We start from the raw sequence: 19,992 nt of genomic DNA on the forward strand, positions 1-19,992 counted from the left end.
AGCTGCGGGCACCCATCCTTCAGGTATACTAATCCTAACTTTGAACTAACATGAAAGACGCACACATTGCTGTGCATCAATGCAGTAATGGAAAGGCCTGCTTCCAACCGTGTGCTTCCAAGGCGCCAAGCTCATTGTAGCAGGACATTAACAGTTACTCGCTGCTACACCGCGTGATTGCATGACTGGATTTGGCCTAAAGCAGCGTGGACGCAGCCAACCTTGATCTGTTGTAGCGTGCTTTCAGGTTTTACATGCCCGTTGGCGACTTTGGAGTTCTACAGCACGTGTGCGGTGCGCTCAGCAGCTTTTGGGGGTGCGCTCAATGAGTTGGACTCCACTTGAGGAAATCGCCGCTATAGATCGCCTCTGCAGCGCCTTCTAGCGGCCTTCGCGAAATGTGAAGAGGGGGAAGCCCGTTCGTTTGCGTGGTTCGTTGCACTTTTGCTTATTGTCGCAGCTATTCAGAAACAGTCTTCAGCCCTTCTAGCTTGCTGTTTCTGGCAGCTTGTGAAACACAACAACGCAGGCACTGTTGCTGTGGTGCGCCAGTTGGAGTGTTTTGCCACCTGCCAAGGGATCTTCGAGTGCGCTAGATGAGGCGCTGCTCGCTTCATACAGCTTATATTGCTTGAATCAAATCTTCGGGCTCTAGGCTTGTTATTTTTAAAAAATAACAAGCCTAGAGCCCGAACGCATCTCGATCTCGGACGCAGGCAATCAATGAAGCAAGGGGCCTTGCTTCGTTCTACAAAGTGGAATCAAAATCCTGCTCCTACTGCCCGTATTCCTGAGATTAGCCTGAAAGATTGGCCTTACCTTACTTTCTTCTTCAACATTTTCAAGCGTCTCCACCCCTTGGGACGGACTATAATAGATACGACACATTTACTCGAAAGGCAACAAATACTCCATATGATAAACAAGTAACTGATGCACCCAGTCGCTGGTTGCACGTCTTTTCTGCGGCGAAATAGAGACACAGCTCTTGGTGGATGAGTGGCACGCAGAGTTTAGAGACCCGCATTGAAGTTTTTTCCGTCCGACGCCAGTCAACAGCAGACTGGTGGTGAGACAGTGCCCTGGGTTGATGTGGAGGTTCAGGGGAGACAAAATAGAAGTAGAACGAAATGATGCGCGGGAGAGAAAACGCCGTGTCAAGGGTGGGTGTGAGTGAGCGCGTGTTGGTTTGCGTGTTTGTGGGTTTGTGCTGAGGATATTTTTGCATTTTGGGTGTTGGCCTGTGGCAGTGGTTTGGGACAGACGCGCGGAAGTGGCGTTATGGAAGGATGGTAGCGGTGTGCAGTTGGGGTTTAGTGGTGGCTGTGGGCTGAGCATGTAGAAGGTTGAGGCGGGAGGTGTGGTTGAGGGATGGGACGGAAGCAAATTGGGGTGTCTGCTTGTTGTTGAGTCGAAGACGAGCTGTTTGATATGAATAGAAGAGGTCTGAGAGGTGTTGATTTGTTTGGGGAACAAACAAAAAGGCCGTCATCACCCAAAGGGATTAGGTGCTGATTTGTTTTGGGAACAAACAAAAAGGCCGTCATCACCCAAAGGGATTAGGTGTTGATTTGTTTGGGGAACAAACAAAATGGCCGTCATCACCCAAAGGGATCAGGTGTTGATTTGTTTGGGGAACAAACAAAATGGCCGTCATCACCCAAAGGGATTAGGTGTTGATTTGTTTGGGGAACAAACAAAAAGGCCGTCATCACCCAAAGGGATTAGGTGTTGATTTGTTTGGAGAACAAACAAAAAGGCCGTCATCACCCAAAGGGATTAGGTGTTGATTTGTTTGGGGAACAAACAAAAAGGCCGTCATCACCCAAAGGGATTCCCGCGGAGTCCCCTAACGCAGTACTAACCGGGCCTTGCGCCGCTTAATTTCGGAGTTCAGATGGTATCAGGTGCACTAGACGCAGTGTGAACGACGGCAAACAATCTCATCCCTCAATACACCTCTACTTCACACACCTTCAACCAACTACTTTCCCCCCAACTTCTTCTCTCCAACAAGGGCATGTGATGCCCATCAATAACAACCCACTTACACGCACTCACAGCCCTTCGACGACGCCCCCCAACCTCTTGCGACAGCTTATGAACCTTCTCTACAGTGCCTCCTGATAACCAACCTCAATACTGAGCCTAAAACATGCTGCTGCTGCCGATAGCTACTACTTTGCAGCTCCGCGCGATGTCTCATACATACCTGCAACCAATGCGAGAGCGGTGGAGATCGACAGTGGACTGGTGGTGAGACAGTGCCCTGGGTTGATGTGGAGGTTCAGGGGAGACAAAATGGAAGCAGAACGAAATGATGCGCGGGAGAGAAAACGCCGTGTCAAGGATGGGTGTGAGTGAGCGCGTGTTGGTTTGCGTGTTTGTGAATATGTAGGAATTGAACAGTCTGATAAAACAAGGGAATATATTTTGCTCACCCAGCACTTGCGTACAGCTGGAACCAGCGGACATGAGCAAGATGTAGATCATGAACCTCTCGACAGACTGCACACAACTTCTAGCCCACGCAGCGCATCAAACAGGCGCTCAGATTATCTAGTGAAGTTGTATAAAGTGGCAATTTCGTGGATACTGGGGTTTTGTGTGTTTTGTGCCATCATTTTGGTAGCGCAGCCTACTCCACCGCTACCCACTCGCCATTAACACAAACAACTCGGGGCTCCAGGGGTCCACGGCCCCCAGGCAAGCAAGACAAACGGAAACTGAAAACTATTCCTTGTTGGTTGAGACAAACTGAAAACGGTTGACACATTTTGCATCTTTCGGCAGGGCACTCTGCCGGAGTAATCCGCCCGCTCTCCAGTTGGGGAGTATTACGAAAAAACAGCAATACAGAGGCTAATGACCCCACTTAAACATTATATTACAGGTGCCCCGCTACTGTTCTCCTCTCGAATTAGGGAATGAATGACGCAGTTAAGCGGTGGCATATAGGCATCGCTCCAGCTTGAATGATCCTCATTAAATGCCTGGCCTTGACCTTGACCGTGACCTCCCATTTCTTAGGCATCGCGCCGTCGGTAGCCTATACAACATCTTCACTCCAATATATATTTCCTTTTAGCGCTGCTCTATCTGCATTCTCTAGCGGTTTCCGCCGACAGCGAAGCGCCACTGCCGCTAGTCTCTGTGAGTTGCACATCTCCCCCATCTCACCTCTGGAAGGTAGCAACAACGATTTTCGCCGCTATAAAGAAATGAAACGTGGGAAGGCCAAGGAAGTAAAGGCAGAGCCCAGAGTGGACGCCACCAAGGACGGAACTCTTACAGAGGATCCTCGGGCAAAGAGAAAGCATCAAGGTGGGCCCTATGACGCTTTTTTATGGCCACTTTAGCGGCAGCTGCGTTTCCTTTATTTTACCGACAAACTCCAAGTGCCAATGACCTGATGACAAGAAAGTGCGAGGGTGTGTGCCCTGGCGAAGCTGTGTCCAATGCGCAGAAGGCAAAGTCAAACCAGGTGATGAGCAGCTGGATCGGAACCAGTTGCTACAAGCTGAATCCCAGAGCGGTAACGATGCTGGAGCAATAGAAAAGACGGGAGAAGTGGAAGATAAAAGTGAGACGAATGAATCCGGGCTCACTAAGGACACTCAGGTTGCAAAGAAACGACGGGGGGCTCCCAAAGCTCGGGCTAAAGCCTCTGCTGGGAAAAAAAGTGCAACAGCTGAAGGTACAGGGAATGGAGTTCTAGAACCAGATGAAGAGTACACTACACTGGCGAATTTGGCGGCCAAAAGCCGAAAATTCGTAGGGGCCCATATTTCTGCAGCAGGAGGGGTGCACAACGCCCCTCTTAGCTGTTTTAACGTAAAGGGTGAGCGTGCTGTTTTCTGTTCAGTTTGAACTGATCACTGCAATTTGCCCAGTAGCGTTCTTTTGCCTTGCCACTTCCTCAAGCGTGTACAGCTAAATCTGTGGGTGAACTCTGAGCGTATGTAGGTTTGAACACAACAGGACAGCCAGACAAGCGCTTGCCGTCTAGGACCTTGGACTGCAATTCTGCGGTTGTCTCTCTTGTGATGCTTGAAATCAGGCCAGGCCTTTGCACTTTTCCTGAAATGCCAGCGGAAATGGGTCTCCCCACCATTGGTAAGGCGCTCAAAATCTAGGAACTCAAGTCTATGACGCGGGTCCGGTTCCTTTGCTTCCTTCTACTTCGTCGTCCTTGGCATTTGCGAGCAAGTAAGGCTTTACCTGTGTGAAGCGCTGTGGGCAACGCATTTAGGCGGATACGGCTATCGCTGGCTTCAAACTGAGATGTGATAGTCTAAAAATGGACAAGGCCGTACAGGTCCTACCTCATGGTAGTTACCTGATCAATGTAGCCAATCCAGGTGCGATACAGGAGGTTCAACTGATACGCCTTTTGCCACCGCATATAGTCGAGGATGCACACGGTGGAAGCGTAATGTTGTAGTCCTCATTCGTATAGCAACCGGCAGCAAGCGAAACGGCTCCTTGACAATATGCGTTGCAGTTTTAGCGGCAGCGTGCCTCCTCTAAGGCTGCTGAACGGTTCCAGGAACAGGCGAACTGTCGCTTAGTGGAAGCGTGCGCACTTCAGCTCTTCTCGTGTGGTTTTCGGTTCACAGACAAGGCAAAGCAGGAAAATGCTTACAATGCTCTTCTGGACGATCTACAGCGTTGCGAGGCTCTGGGCATCAAGCTTTACAACATCCATCCAGGTCTGCTGCTTTCCCAGAACGTGTTCTTGCTACATATGTATCGGGGATAAATGGTAGCATTCATTATATCAAAACCTGGCGAAGAGGATTCCTTTTCTTTGTGGCCTGCTCGCTTTTGTTGCCTGTCCAGCCCTTCGCTTATTTAGTGTTCTTGAGCCAAGACAATATTGACCTGCACTATATAAGCGGCTTTGCTGTGGCCCAATGTGCCAATGTGATCACAGGTTCCACTGTCGGTGAATGCAGCAAGGAAGAAGGAATACGCAACATTGCCGTAAGTACCTGGGCCGTGTTGTTCTCCAAAATCGCGTTTTATTCATAAGTAAGAGGACTGCTTTTTTTACAACAGAGACGAGCAGCTTTTCTATCTTCTTAGTTGTGGCTTTATCCACCGATCCTTCAGGCTGCGGTTAACAGGGCCCACAAGGACACAAAATTTGTTGTTGTTGTGCTGGAGAACATGGCGGGGCAGAAGAACGTTGTCGGTAGCAAATTTGAAGACCTGAGGGACATCATCGAACTGGTGGAAAACAAAGATCGTGTATGTTACAGTGTGAACTTAACCCGTTTGGTTGTGATTCGATCCACGTTAGTTTATCACAATAGTGGTACACAAATGCGGCACTTGGATGATATTTTTTTTCACTTAGGTGGGAGTCTGCCTTGACACTTGCCATCTTTTCGCAGCAGGTGCGGCGACTCACATAAAGATAAATTGGTTACACTCGTTTCAGGGTCCTTCCTCATGCGCACCTGTGTAGTACTACCTTGTATTTCAGCCCAGCCCAAACACAAGCAGTCTTTAATGAGTGGCCAGAGTTGGAGAGCTTGTCTGCTAAACAGAAAATGTGGTTGGGACGGTGCAGGATATGACATCCGCACGCCGGAGAAATTCGAAAATGTGATGAAGCAGTTTGACTCCATTGTTGGCTACAAGTTCCTCAGAGGGATGCACTTGAATGATTCGAAGTCTGAACTCAGCTCAGGACTGGATAGGTAGCGCATGCACGCGCCACTACAACTTACCATCAGTACATATATTCACGGTCAGATTAATTTCCTAACTTGTTCGCACATGTTCCTGGCTAGCGCTGTATTTGCTTGCCGGCCTAAGCAGGACTGCTTTGCTTCATTTGGACGTATTGTGGAAGTATTCTGGACGAAGGGCGTAATGCGAGCGCCCTTGTTGCTTGCAAGAGAAGCCATATAAAGGCGTTCGGATGTTGTCAGCCACCGTAGCCCTCGAATTGGGAATGTAGTTGCCGCCAAGTAATGTGCTTTGCACGTATTTCTTGTCCCATCGCAGGCATGAGCTGCTTGGCAAAGGCCACCTCGGGCTGGCACCGTTTAAGTATATAATGCAACACCAGACACGATTCAAGGACATGCCCCTGATACTAGAAACTCCAGACCCCACGGAGGGCACAATATGGAAGAAGGAGATCAAGCAGATGTACAGCTTTTTGAATGAGAAGGAGGAAAAATGAGCGGCAAATCGTCGCCGGCGAGGAGCTCGTGCCTTTCTGTGTACACGCTACGCTTGGAAGTCCCGTGTGTGACTTCCGCGTAATGTGCACATGCTCGTGCGAACACCGTCCTCACGGTCAAAGCATCAACGTGCATGCTGAAGTGCCGCGTATAAACTCTAAACAAAGTCTGCTGAATACTTGACTGCCTGCTGGGAAGTTCTGACAGATTTATACATCCCACCAACGCGACATACCTATACAGCTAGTTCTGAGTTGCTGCTGAGCTTGAGTGAAATGGCTAAACCATGCCCTGCTCGTCAAGCGTAGAACTAAAACTCCATGGCCTACGAGCAATGTATTCATTACTTTGAACACGGGCGCCAGAAATGCAAAAGACTGTCAGCCCACTTTGAATGCATCCGGTTGTGTTGTATGGTTGACGCCGCGCGGCGGCGCCAACTGTGATGCAGCTCACCGGGCCGCAGCACCTGACTCTGTCTATAGAGTGGCCTAGCTGCCAGCCCTAGAAGGCAGCACAGCTGCAGCGACCGCCCCTGCAACGGACGCAGCTTAAGCTGGTGAGGGAGCCACGCACTGACGGGCAATAACGTCCAACTCCTTCTGCCCCACTTTTGTCAAGCGCCTGCCGCTGCAGCACGAAAGCACAGGGACACGACACCCCAGCATAAAGGCGCAGCATAAAGTAGCACCGCCTGAGTGGGGCCGCTGCTCATGCATGGCACACAGATCCAACGCGGCAGTCCTGATACATGTAAAAGGCTCACTTATCGGGGCGTGACTCGACAAGGCCCATGGTCTCAAACTGCTGGAGGATGTAACGGATGATCTTCCCGCTGGCCTGCACAGCAGATAAGCAGGAAAGCATCGAACCAAATCATAAAAATGCTTAAAAAGCCATCCTGGTTAGCAGCAGCGGCAACACAGGTTCCCCTTTCCTGCACTGGTTCCGTTGGGCGTGATGACCCGCACATTAACAGTTGAGTAGCTCAGCTGAAGCGATGTGTCAAGTATTCTAAAGCAGAAGATGGCCCAGCAGAGACCCAGAAGTCAGGAGCAAACTCACCTTGCTGGTGTGGCCAGGGCTGCACTTTTTGCCACTCTTGCAAGAAAACACTTTTCTGAAAGCCCCCACGCCGCAGCTTGGGCGGAGGTACAGATGACGCAGGATAGCGGCAGCGCGCTTGAATATCCAATCAGGGTCGTGGGGAGCCAAGCTTTTTCCCTGGGCCCAAAACATAACATGCACATTTCCGTCAGCCCGGCGCTCCAAACACCATTATTGAAACATCCTCGACATTAAAAAAGTGCAATTTGCGGTTAGCAACAGTACGTGCCAAGAAGCTTACATATCCTGTCTTCACCAAGTCCGCCCACATGGGGACCTGAAATTTGCCCCTCTTCTTCAGGTGGTTTGCATAGGCCTCAATAAACGTCTGGGCTGTCACATCCTTCACAGTGTACACAGGGGTGGGCCCGAGCCCAAATCCTTCGAGAAATGCATCCATCTGAAACAGAGAGGTCAAAAACAGAAGAATAAAACGTGCTGGCTTGCAGTTGACCTCCTGTGCATCATTCTGGAGGGCCGAAGCCCCATACGCCGTTTTGAAAATAATGGCACCTCCCACAGAAGTAATATGCTCTCGAATGAAGACAGCACGTACGGTAGAGACTGGGACTGGACAAACATAGCAGGGTGAATCATGCGCTAGTCACCCACTGGCCGCGGTGCCTGCTACACTATCACGACTGGATGGAGCGCAGAACCCTCCGGTGCAGTTTCCCCCTTAAGACCGCTTTTGCCAGATAGAAAGCAAGAAGACGAACAAAATTAGGCGAAAAGAGCCATACAACATAGTCCGAGGAGGAAGAACATGGCCAAAAGCTCCGCGGTAGAGAAACGAGACGACGGACCAAACCGGAAACACCCTCGAGACTCTCCCCCCCCGAAAGATGCACAAACAGATGCACTGAACATCACTGGCAATTTCCCTGAGCTAAAAATAAAAAAAAAGCCCTGATCAAGGCCCCACGACCCACGATGGGTGTTCAGCTTTGGAGTACTTGGTGCTGTTCTGCCATGAGGGAAAAGGTTTTGCTCACTTTGCGATGATCCTTCGGGGCTCCAACGAAATTTAAATTCGCAAAATGAAAAGGAGATGCTAGTTCGAAGGGCTGGCTTCTGGTACCTCCGACGAAGTTGTGCTGGACTGCTACCATATTTGCCGCCACCCCCCACAGGAGGCCACCTGCAGCCCCACTGCAACAGCGTTCGACTTTGCGTAAAAAGACGCATTGAAGAGACCTATTTGTTGTAGGACGCTGCCCGATTATTTTTACTACGAAAAATTGCGGGAATTTACCAATTAATGAATTACTCAGGAAGCCATCTTTTTTGTCCCCCTCGAACTCTTTGAGGTTCTTTCTTTATGGACCTCTCTCTTACTTCGACAGCCCCAGGGAGGCATCGTTGTCGCTTGAAACAGCTGGTCACGCTTGCTACGCTCCTAGACTTTCCCTCAATTACCAGGTATAAAGCTTTACTTACGCGTATTTGACACACTCTTTACTTTCTACATCCTCTGAAAGGCTCCAGTCCTCGCTCAGACAGAGGAGCAGGAGTGAAGCAGCCACCGCTCGCTGCTGTGAAGGCTTCCTGACACACGACGAGCACTGCGCCTGCGTACCTTCCGAAGCGTCTCTGAATCATATTTTCTGACGGAAGTGTAATAATAGAAGGACATAGAATGGCGCTCAAATGCAGCAAATATGAATCGCGTCGGGCGGGCTTGAGTGGCTGAACTGCACACGGGGAGGCTGCAAACTAGGCAGTGTGCTTCTTGGGAAGAACCTGCCTTCTCCATCACATGACACAATTTTTTGCATTGGCTTTTTATGTTTCGTGTTTCCGGGCTGGCAAAGGCCATGCTCCATCGAGTCCACAGCAATCGACCGCTGGAGCACTTTTAAACTGAATTCATAGAATGCCGCGTTTGCCATCCGACGACGCCAGGAGCATTCACTCGAGTTTCGCCAGTGGAATGCGCAACTTTCTGTCTCGAGGTTCATCGAACAGAGCCGTCCAGCGCGCGCGTCGAGGTGCTGACTCAAGCGCCCATAATCAACAAACGCCGAACACTGTGAACTCTCCTGCATCTGCACCCGAAGATGAGGGAATACACAACTCCCATGAGGATGCTGACCAGAGCAGCGGTGCCACTGGGGTTGTGACCGCTTTGTTCCAGCGCCACCAGAGCCAAGATTCTATCTTCATTCCTTCCAAGTACCGTTTCCCTGCTCCCACAGCTGTTTCAGTCCCAGCTGTGTGGTCCTGGCAAATGGGGCAAGCTGACTGGGTGCCTTTTGACGTTCAAGTTATGGAGTTACTTGAGTCGCTTTGGGCTCACATGCAAAGCCAACAGCAGCAGCAACAGCAGGACGAGCAGCCTGACGCATTAGTGGAACCACATGAGGAAGCACAAGAACTTTTGCAGGCGCAGGAACAGGAAGACCAACAGCCGGAGGGACAGTTACAGCATGGAACGGTGCGTGAGCTTGGAGAGAGCGACGATTCGACCTCACCGACAGCGGCAACCTCTCAAGCACGTCTAGAGCAGAGCCACAAAGTGTACGCACACATCTCGCCGTGGCAGTACTGCCTAGACTTGGGCAAAATGACTCAGCAAAACTTGGCAACCCGCAGAGTGAGACCTATTCGAAGGAATATTGAGTCTGTGGGTTTGTGGTTTGCCAAGGGCTCTGACGGCCACGCAGAGAGGTGCGCCATGTGTTCGTTACCCAGCGAAAGCGATGGAAGGGAGTACTATGAACACTAAAATAGACATACTCTTTAGTGTATCAATTTTTTACCTGTAATTCGCAAGTAAACCTAACAGCGAGAGGACAACAGGCGCTGTTCGGCTTGCGGAGTGTGACGGCAGACACGTTGAAGTACGCATCTCATGTGCCAGGCGTTTCGAAGTGCGTAGGCTAGCAGAGGTCCTTCTAAAATGTACAGCTCACTACTGAAGATTTGCAGTTGTTTTTCAGGCGTTGTTGAACACCTTCAGGTTTCCTCCGGAGGTGGAAGTACACCTAGAAGCACTATGGAAGGAGTCATTGCAGGGCGTGAGAAACCCTAGCGCGTCCGTGCTGACCTGGGAGAATCAGCGTACAGGGCATCTCCATTATACCGACGTCATCGCAATGAGGGAGAGCCTCAATACCGGCAGTCAGAGAGAGGCAAGATTTTGCTGCTGCGTCTCTTCCCAGCTTGGCTCTGAGCTCGTGATGTAATCCTTCGTTGTGGTTGGAGAATGTCAAATAGGGTTCACCATGGAATCCGCCGTCAATCTTCTAATTGTTTGATACAAGTCAACAGCATGCAACCACGAGAGGCTGGTTATTCATGCCCCACTCCAAGCACTTGTTAGGATTTGAGTGCCCACCAGGTGGAGTGCTCGAGTGACGCATGAGCAAATGAAGGTTGCCATTTGTGTTGCTTCGTAGTTCATGAATGTGTGTGTACACAGATCATGCGCACGGAGCTCGTTGCAGAAGCACTATTGAACGACTCGGCAGAAGCGGTAAAACCTGGGGACTCGAAGGAACATTCCTTTCCGCTGCCTTCCCTTGAAGTGGGCACTGAAGAATCGGGAGAAGCCATCTGCAAGGGCCATAGGAAGTGGCTAGAGTCCGATGACTTTGATGCTGCCCTAGTTGTAGTAGAAGGGCACGGTCAGTCCATGAATTCTCCAGAATAATGCTGCGCACGTTGATAGCTTCTAATTCTAACGTCGGATGCCCACACAGGTAGCCCATGCATATTCAGCACCGCCTCGGAATTCCACTTCGCATTCAACATGCTGAAACGACTTCGTCGTGCTTTCTCTCGTGCGGCAAGGTAAGATGAATCAAACGTTCCAGTTGTTTTCGGTTCTTCAACCTGCCTGTTTTGTGCAGACGTTCCTGACGACACGTGCGTCATCTGCCTTGACAGTTTGGTCCAAGAACCTTCGACGAATGCGCAGCAATCTAAGACAAAAAAGCAGCGACGCCGATCAAACATGGGCAAAGACGAAAAATGCTGCAGTAGAGGAGGTAGCAGCAGCAGGGATACCAAGGATATCAGCGGCACAAGCAGTAGAAACAGAAGACGAAGCAACAGCAAAATTGCCTGCACTACTATCGCGGCTTCGCCGAACGAGAGCGATGCCGGCCCGTCTAGTAACGCCGACTGCGATATGAACAGCCCAAAGGATACAGACTCAAAATTTCCTGATAGTAATAAAGAAGAGGTTGTACGTCTGATAAATTGCTCCCACCACTTTCACACCGAATGCATCCGCATGTACGTACAGAGCTGCACGAAAGGAGGTTTCTACTGTCCGACATGCAACGTTCTACAGCTGCCTGGCAATGGCCCTTGCCCACCAGGTGAGCATTGCAGCTCTGTAGTTGATTGTAGTATGACAGCTGCTATTGCAGAACACTAGCTACTACTGTTTCTGCAGTTGCTTCCTGCAGTACTATAGCTGCTACTGCTGCTGCAGTTATTTTTGCTGATGCTTCGCGTTTATGCAATTGTACTACTGTTCTTTGTATGTGGCACTCCGTGTCGCGGCACGCTGCTCTTTGCTGGTACGTATTCCAGGGAAGATGAAATGGAGGATATGCAATCGACCTTTACTTGCAGGACACCCAGACGAAGGTGAGGCGGCTGCGGTTGCAACTAAAAACATATATGTGAGGGCAACGTAATTGCCAGTGCTGCCGCAGCTGTGCTACTGCAGTTGCAATCGGTTACGTTGGTCTCGCGTTTAACGCGAGACCAACAGCGTTTAACGCTGGCGCAGCTGGTGCAGCTGATGCAGCTGATAAGGAACGTGGTGCTTGACGGCTCAGGGACAATTATTATTGACTACATTGTCAGCGGGGGTATACAGACGGAAAGGCATGCTCGACCCAGCATCCCCTTTACTGGAGCGAGGAGACAGGCATATTTGCCGGATTGCTTGATGGGACGGAGACTACTGAGGCTCCTTATTCAGGCTTTTGTCAAGGTTTGGAAATAATGGCTCTGCCTTAATTCTTTCTCCGTTTACTGATATTGCATGTAACGGAGTGAGCGTAGAATGCTGTGACCTTCCAAAATACAGAGCCCTGCCGTTATTTGTTACATCCGATAAAGTGCTGCTGCTGCTATAGGGTCACATTTTCACTGTTGGCGACAGTGTGACGTCGGGGCAGTCAAACGTGGTTGTTTGGAACGGCATCCACCACAAAACGAGCGTCTCTGGCGGTGAGAAGTGTCATAGTGCCTCTTGTGCTTAGTTCCTGCGCTTGCTGAGCTGGCTTGTAGGGGAGTTGATGCGTGCATCACGCATCAACCGGCACTTCATTTCCCGGGCTGCGTAGGCTTGCACCTGAATACATACATCGCCCTCGGGGATAGAGCTCTGTAGAAAAACTAAGGGACTGTCGTAATAACAACAACGTATCGGGTCATTGCATTGTTCCTTGACATCAGCAGACAAATTGGGTATCCGTTACAGTGTACACTGGTCCCAGACCCGGCTGTTTGTTAAAAGCTTGCGAGCCACCTGGGGTTGCTGAGTGCTGTGAGGCCACAATTGTTACGGAACCATTCAGGTGTGTTGCACTACGGCTACCCTGATGACACATTCCTTTCTCGGCTGGCGGAGGAGCTTAAAGCGCGTGGATTTCCGTTGGAGGCGGATTCACCATCAGCGGTTAGCGTTTGAGTATTTTGTTGATTCCATCATGTGTGTGGCGTAGTGTGGTCGCCCAGTTTCTCTCGTTTGATTAAGCGTGGCATGTTGGTCTCCACTGTGGGTCTTCGCTACAGGACTGCACAAGGACATAGGGGACCCACCTAGAAAATATAACGCTTCGCCGCTCGCGATGACCCAGCCCGTTCAAGAATTTATCTTCATTCTATTCCCTTCATGTTTTTTGAGCTCTCTTGCGATGGAAGAAGCAATCTTCACAATAACGTGACACTATGCGACGTTTTGAACTTCAGCGTGGCACCCCCCAACGTTTCACCGTCCACGGTGACATGGTTGTGCGGAAGAATCGATTTGGGCTAGGTGTGAGCTTGCAAAGGGATAGCCAGTGTCAGATGTCTCTGCCAAGGGATTGTTTCGTGCTACTGTGTGGGCAAGCATCCCGACGCAGTCTTCTGTGGAGAATCAGGTCGGGGGGACAAGGACCCCTCAGAGACTCATGGGGTCATCTGCTCGTAAAGCCCTTCCCCCCGGGCATGAATGCTCGGCATGCATGCATGCACTGCAGCGTATAATCGTTTTTTACGTTGGCGGCGGCGTGAGCTCTCCTTGTACCCTAGGAGGCAGACACCCGCCGCGCCCCAGACCTAATGCACGCTATGCCTGACTGCATCTATTGCAGTTTTACTGTTCACCGTGTAATCACGCGACGAAATGTCGGAGGTCCGCACGACAACAGTCGGCGCCAAAAAGTAGTGTTTCACTGTAGTCGTGGCCCAAGTGAGGGAGTCGAATGCACACCATTTACGTGCGGGCGAGACCACGTTCAGCCACTATAGCCGAACCAACCATAGCGATTGCAACTGCTCATGTGCGACTGTGGGGAGGTCGATTCACTGTCTTAATTGGGCACGTACGGCCACGGCTGGTAACGCTCATTCAGTGCGGGGAGCCTCCATCCAACGTCGTACCGGCCTTCTGCATGCACTTCTGTGTGCTGAACGGCGTTGCAGAAATACAGACGACTCAACGGCGCGTGACATTTTGACCACTGGAGAAGCAACCAGTTCCCAACATAGGACGCCCATGATTCGTGCGTAGCGCCTGCGCCCCTTGAACCGCCCACATCGTGGAACCGTTACGCCTAAACGCCATTTGGAGTTTCCTCCCGCCGTACGAATTGGCAGGATACCGCCCTGGCCTCTCGTGGATATCGCCGTCCAGACAATACATGGATAGGGTCACAGAGTCTCTAGGAGTACTTCTCTCCAGTCACTGCCGACCTACGGCCACACGTTTCAACACGCTAGTATAAACCACTGTCGCGGGACTCCGACGGCCAAGCGAGACGAACCGGAACACAAGACGAAAACCGTCGAGTGCACTGGTGGCGAATGAGCCGCAAGCTCGTCCTTTAATGACCCGCTGTTATTCTCCGCACACTATAGAACCCTAGGTCGATGAATGGGGGCCCAAGGCATTGCGAAGTGCGGCGCACAGAAACAAACGCAATACACCCATTTCAAAACAGCTAATACGACACGCGCCTTGGGTGGCAGCTGCATCTTCTTGCCTGTTCACCAAACACGCGACAAGTGATAAGAAAAACAGAGAGCATGCCAAGACCTGAATGCAGTAAGGAAAAGCACGATAAAAGAGGTGAATGCCTCTTTCAGCATGCGACTGCTGTGAACATGAAAGTTGCTTACGCACGCAGCAGTAGGCATACACACAAGCAGCCAACCTCCCTTGGAGGCCAAAAAATGCCACGCGGCCTATATGGCCTCCGACAACGTTAAGATAATACGTCAACGCACCTGTCTCTGACCATGGTGCTGAATAAGGGAAAAACTGGTAGTCTTACTACTCCGCTGCCCCCCACAAGGAGACCGCTGTGGGGCGTTTGCGAACAGGAGAAACACTTGTGGGGCTGCAGCTGCTGCCTTCCTCAAAAAAACCTTTCACCCAAAGTGTTTTCCCTCTTCTCATTTACAAATAAGCAGTTCTCTTTCTTTCGGACCTACATTGTTCGCTGTGCTGGTATACAGGCGGAGTAGCTTAGGTGCGATGAGTGCACCGAGGCCAATGCTTACTGGCTCTAGATCGTGAATACAGTTCAAGGACTAGCGTACATCCGTCCAAATTCACTTTTCTAGGACACAAATCCACCGATCTGCTTAAACACGAACTGCGTGCTAACAGGCTTGCCAGGTGTCTTTCCCAGGAGGGGGACGCTCTAGTATGGATGCTACATAACTTTTCAACGAGACACCGGTGGATGAACAAAGTTGTCGTGACGTGCGTATGGCGCTATGAAAAAGAATTTGGCGCCGCGAAGTGCTCACTACATAGTTAAGACACCGTCGGTCTGGCTGAGAGCAGTGACGCCCGGGAACTTGTTGAGTGTACTTTCAAAATTAAAATGAGCCTTCGCCGTTCGACCAGGTGCGAGGTGGGTTCCCCCCTTCCGTGGAGGAGCTGGTTAGCCGCATGGCACATTTGGGCGTCGTGTTCTAGACCATCATGCGCAATACAATTCCACCATCATTTATTAGGCGAACTGCGTGTAAAACCTGCTGGAGGGCTCATGGAAAGGCGCCATCAACTATAGATAAGTTCTGCCGCCAAAATAGTCTCAGTACGGATGCACTGTAACGTAATCCGTATGTGGAGAGGCTTCGCAAGGACCTTAAACGGCGTTGAATGCATTCCTAAGTAGGGGGAAAGGCGAAAGGTGCCAAAGGATTGACGTAGGCAGCAGTTGAAACCCCTGCTGTGGCTTGGGCCTGTCACCGCTTCGAAGTGACAAGCGTTGGTTCGCTGATACACAGCGGAAGCAGGTGCGCCAAGAGCTCACCAATTGCTAATGCGCGACATATGCGGGCTGCGGAAGGAGCAGACCTTTGTGTCCACTTGGTTTGTGTTCGTTAAACACGGGGAACGTGGAGAGAGTTACAAAAAGGCTCCCGAAACACATTCGCTTTAGAAGTCTATATCCGACAATGACTCATGGGCGATGCTCGTGGCTTTCTGGTTTCAGAAGTCTTCACTAGCCACTGGCAGAGCTTCCCAGAGAGCATTTTTTGCATCACGTTCCTTCGCGGCAAGACTGCAACTCTAAGGCCCACCTTTCGGTTGAGGCATAGTTCAAACTGCACATCCAGCAGTACGCCAAACAGGCTGCATATATGCTCAGGTGCGGCATCTTGGCTCAAAATCCCTGTGTTCCTGAACGCTGACAACAGGCGGGCTGGAAAAGATCAAGTCAGTATACTCACGATTCGAAGGGGCGAAATCACTCGTAGACGGGGCTGCCCCGCTCATATCGTCGTTCCAGAGAGGGAGAGCGCTGTCGGTGAGAAGAAGGACACCCTGATATAGCTGAGGTGCTCCGCGTCTGCTGTTCCTTCTCTCTGCGTCGGCACAGGCACACTAGGGAATAGGCTGACGATGGGAGGCTGGCGAATGTTCAGACAGGGACGCATGCGAGAACCACCCAGGTGCAACGAGGCACGAGTGTGAGCGGTAAAGGGAAAGGGGCAACAGGCGCTTACCGAAAAGTACGCTGGAAACCTTCAGCTGCTTGCAGCTCTTCTGGAGTTGGCGGGATGTACACTCCCTGAATAGTAACACGATGAAGCACAACAGAAAAGTTAGCATTTTGCAGCTTACCTGTCCGTTGCTCACGCCTAAGACAAACGCTAGCAAGTGCATCGCATACTTCGTGCATATACACAGAATTGCACAACTACAAATAGCACCTGAATTGTGCTTCTTCGCGAACTACGCTGCCTTTGAAGTCCTTCCAAATAAAACTAGCGGTGTCTAGCTACAACAGCCCGACAAGTCACGTTGTGAGCGTCTCTGCTTCTCACGTACCCCGGCCCTTGATTTCCACTGCCCTAACCGCGTGTCCCACATTGGCGCCTGGGGCCTTCGTCTTTGGGGCGACAAGCTCCTAATCGCGAACCTTTGGATACAGGCAAAAGAAACACTCCCCAAGCAACTCACTACTGTATTTAATGGTCCAAGAGTCTCGTTTGAAATTCTGCAAAAGCCATGAAACCTCCATTGTGTCACTGCTTCGTTACAAGCCACCGAATGTTACGAATGTGACAAAACGCCCAGAGCAAAACCTGCTTGTTCTGGGGAATTAAAACTACTGCAGGTCCCTCATTCTGTTTTGCCACACCCATAGAAAGAGCTGATTGACATATCAACAGCAAGTCACAGCATTGGCAGCGCAGCGTCTCAGCTTCAGCTAAACGTGATGGCCTGCCCTTCTCTACAGAAGGGTTTGCCTAACGAAGTGACCAGTAGGGGTCCCCTACCTATCATGAGTCCAGCTACGGGGGCTCCTGCTGCGCCGCCGATGCCTTCGTGTGCTGTTAGGACGCCAGCAAAAGAAACATGCACAAGAACGCAAGTAGTACCTAAAGGGCCTCGTGAGACCAGTTTACAAGGGCACGGTCCTCCCGCGCTGCCTCTGCCCAACCTTAGTCTTAACTCTCAAACCCTGGCCTGCATAAGGATATTATGAAGTCACACTTGAGAGTGTACGCGCTTGGGTCGTGAGCAGCAAAGAGAGGGTTGGCGCGCTCTGGTGGTGGGGATTGCCTGGATGGTCTGAGACAAGGAGAAACAAGTGTTGCAGAGTTGGGGGCATGACGAGCACTGCACGAAGTACAGAGTCAATGAACGGCAGAAATTGAAGCAATGCAACACGGAAAGGGCTGCAGGTGAAGGCGCGACTTATATGCACGCAATCTACCCAGACTGGCGGACGTGGGGTGGGCCCACAAATACACAGGCACGAAGAGGCAATTCAAAGCTCCTGTAAAGCGCTGCTCAGGAGACGCAAACGGGGACAGAGAAAGGCCATAAAATCCACTTCACATAAACAGACCCAGAGGAAAGCTATTTCGGAAGCAACAGTATTCACAGTTCATCTGTGAGAACAAAAGAGAGAATGCTTCCACGATTAGTTTAAAGGGTCAGGAGACCGGATCGGGGATGAAAACCAACAAATAATCCCGTATGTGCGTTCCAGCCAAATAACGCATGCTGAGCAGCAGCAGCAGCAGCAACAACAGCAGAAGCCAGAGCAGCGGCAGCGGCTTGAGACCGCGCACTGTGGGGAAGGCGGCAGCTGGTGCGCCTTGCCTCCCAGATGCTGCCTCAGACCTCGAGTGCCGCTAGCAGCGCTCACGGTTCACCCGACAAACACCGATGGAGCAGCAACGGCAGTAACAGCAGCACAGATGCAAGGCCAAAAAGGTAGTGCAAAAGTCTGAGAGATAAAAATATTGATGAGCAAGAAGATATTAATTGATTTTCTAGCATAGAATATCCGCCATTGTGGCTAGCCCTGGATGGAATCTACCCAGCTAGAGAAATGTTATGGCGCTTACGGCGCCCGATATAAAGTGTACAGGAGGTCCACGGTAATCCCTTCTTCCAATTTTTATTTTTAATTACGACAAAATGACAAGGGCAAAAGTGGGGGAGGCACTGAGCAAAGACTGGGGAGTGACGTACGACTCGTTGGAACCTGCGCGCACAAGAAGTGACATTAAGAAACAACTGAGCCTCTAACAACGGCAAGAACGAACAAAATAGAGCCATCAGCAACAGCGGCGTTCCAGAAAAGAAGAAAAGCCTCACAAGATGGCGAACTCCTTCTGTTATCCCTACGGCTGCGGTGCGACCGCCATGAGCCGCTTCGTCTGCCGCTGCTGAGTCTCCTGGTGCTTCTTCTGATACTGATGCTTCTGCTGCCGCTACTGCTGCGTGCTGTCCTGTTGTCTTTACTGTTGCTCCGACTCCTGTTCCGGCTTATGCTGCCGCGACCTTTGCGCTGGTAGCCGTGGATGGATGGACTCCGCGGGCGCCGCCTACACTTTGTTCTGCTGTTGCTGCTGTACCAGCTGGAGCTACGGCTTCTGTCGCTGTTACATTCCCAGCCATACATGCGTCTCTTCGGGGCGCGTCTGCGCGACTGTTTCGTCTTAATGCTTCTTTCATCCCGGCTGTTGGTGCTGGCACAGCTCCTGCTGCGTCTTTCTGTTCTGTGGCGGACGTGGGTGGCTCCAGCAGCTACAGATCTGGAGGATGCACCTCTCTGAGAACGAGAAGGTATGATAACGATTTCATCTGAGGCACTACTGAGGGAAGTACCTCGGGAGTCCTCGCTTGCACGATGCTCTCCTGTGGCACTGCTGCTGTTTTTGTTGAAGCTGCAGCTGCACTCATCCGGCCGGTTACAGCTGCACTCTTTACTGCTCAGCTGGATGCCGCAACTGCTATTTTGTGCTTCTATGGGCCTTCGTTGCCTCCTGCATGCGCCTGTGTTCGTCGGACTCGTTGTACTGCTCTCGGCTGGAGGCAGGCCCGGCGAGCCGCGGCTAGTGGGGGAAGCGTAAGTCGCCATAAATGCATCGCCCAAAGCTCTAGTCTGTAATGCCGCATATATGTGTCTGTACAGAAAGGTAGAGACTACGGGAAGCCACAACTGCTGCTTGCTGTCCAGCGAGGAACCCAGTAGTCCGAATATCTATGAATGCAAACAGTGCGCTGAAGGCAGCTTCTGCTTGTAATAACTGTCCCCTCACCCCCAAACAACAATGGGAAATTCTTGAATCACACTATATTTGCCCCGAGGGCCCGAAAGGGACAGGTGAAGGCCTCGGGGCGGCGGTTGCGCTAGCATGCCCTCCACACATTCCAGACACGAGCTCGATGCCCCTTCTTTCTATGAAATATCCAGAATCATGTTGTGGAGACATCAGGATTCCATTCACACTGTCCGTGGAGCAATCAACGTTGTCCAGAAGACCCGCCAGTGGAGAGGGGCCCGGTTGCTCATCGGAGACTCCACCCCGGAGAATCATTTGTCTGGGGACGGCTTAACTCGGAAACAAAAGCAACATCGTTCTTTTGTCTCATAAGTACAGAAGCACACGGCCGTTCTTCGCTCTGGAAGTGTCGAGGGGAACCCTGCGAGGCAGTTCACTAGCGAGAGGCGCATCATGCAAATCGCCAAGA

General features: G+C 51.1%; 4 protein-coding genes across 4 annotated transcripts; 3 read left to right on the top strand and 1 right to left on the bottom strand.

The window, feature by feature from the left end:
• Positions 1–2,975: 2,975 nt before the first annotated feature.
• On the top strand, positions 2,976–6,199 carry ETH_00009225 (endonuclease V, putative; the record flags this gene model as incomplete). The annotated part of the gene is made up of 10 exons (XM_013378198.1): positions 2,976–3,324; positions 3,467–3,841; positions 4,061–4,116; positions 4,253–4,361; positions 4,620–4,712; positions 4,937–4,986; positions 5,116–5,253; positions 5,363–5,402; positions 5,579–5,708; positions 6,019–6,199. 10 exons carry the CDS (start codon positions 2,976–2,978, stop codon positions 6,197–6,199), a joined length of 1,521 nt encoding a protein of 506 aa, XP_013233652.1.
• A 552-nt stretch (positions 6,200–6,751) lies between these two features.
• Positions 6,752–7,707, bottom strand: ETH_00009230 (40S ribosomal protein S19, putative; the record flags this gene model as incomplete). Its single annotated transcript, XM_013378199.1, has 4 exons — positions 6,752–6,830; positions 6,967–7,040; positions 7,266–7,424; positions 7,549–7,707. The coding sequence occupies 4 exons, from the start codon at positions 7,705–7,707 to the stop codon at positions 6,752–6,754; spliced, it is 471 nt and encodes a 156-aa protein (XP_013233653.1).
• A 1,476-nt stretch (positions 7,708–9,183) lies between these two features.
• On the top strand, positions 9,184–12,963 carry ETH_00009235 (zinc finger (C3HC4 RING finger) protein, putative; the record flags this gene model as incomplete). The annotated part of the gene is made up of 8 exons (XM_013378200.1): positions 9,184–9,977; positions 10,270–10,441; positions 10,732–10,936; positions 11,162–11,635; positions 11,853–11,909; positions 12,104–12,261; positions 12,407–12,500; positions 12,851–12,963. 8 exons carry the CDS (start codon positions 9,184–9,186, stop codon positions 12,961–12,963), a joined length of 2,067 nt encoding a protein of 688 aa, XP_013233654.1.
• Positions 12,964–19,655: 6,692 nt separating this feature from the next.
• On the top strand, positions 19,656–19,895 carry ETH_00009240 (uncharacterized protein; the record flags this gene model as incomplete). Its single annotated transcript, XM_013378201.1, has 1 exon — positions 19,656–19,895. One exon carries the CDS (start codon positions 19,656–19,658, stop codon positions 19,893–19,895), a length of 240 nt encoding a protein of 79 aa, XP_013233655.1.
• Positions 19,896–19,992: the final 97 nt, after the last annotated feature.

The sequence above is a fragment of the Eimeria tenella genome, genomic scaffold, assembly GCF_000499545.2.
Source record: "Eimeria tenella Houghton genomic scaffold, Eth_scaff78, whole genome shotgun sequence".
Classification (NCBI taxonomy): Eukaryota; Apicomplexa; class Conoidasida; order Eucoccidiorida; family Eimeriidae; genus Eimeria; species Eimeria tenella.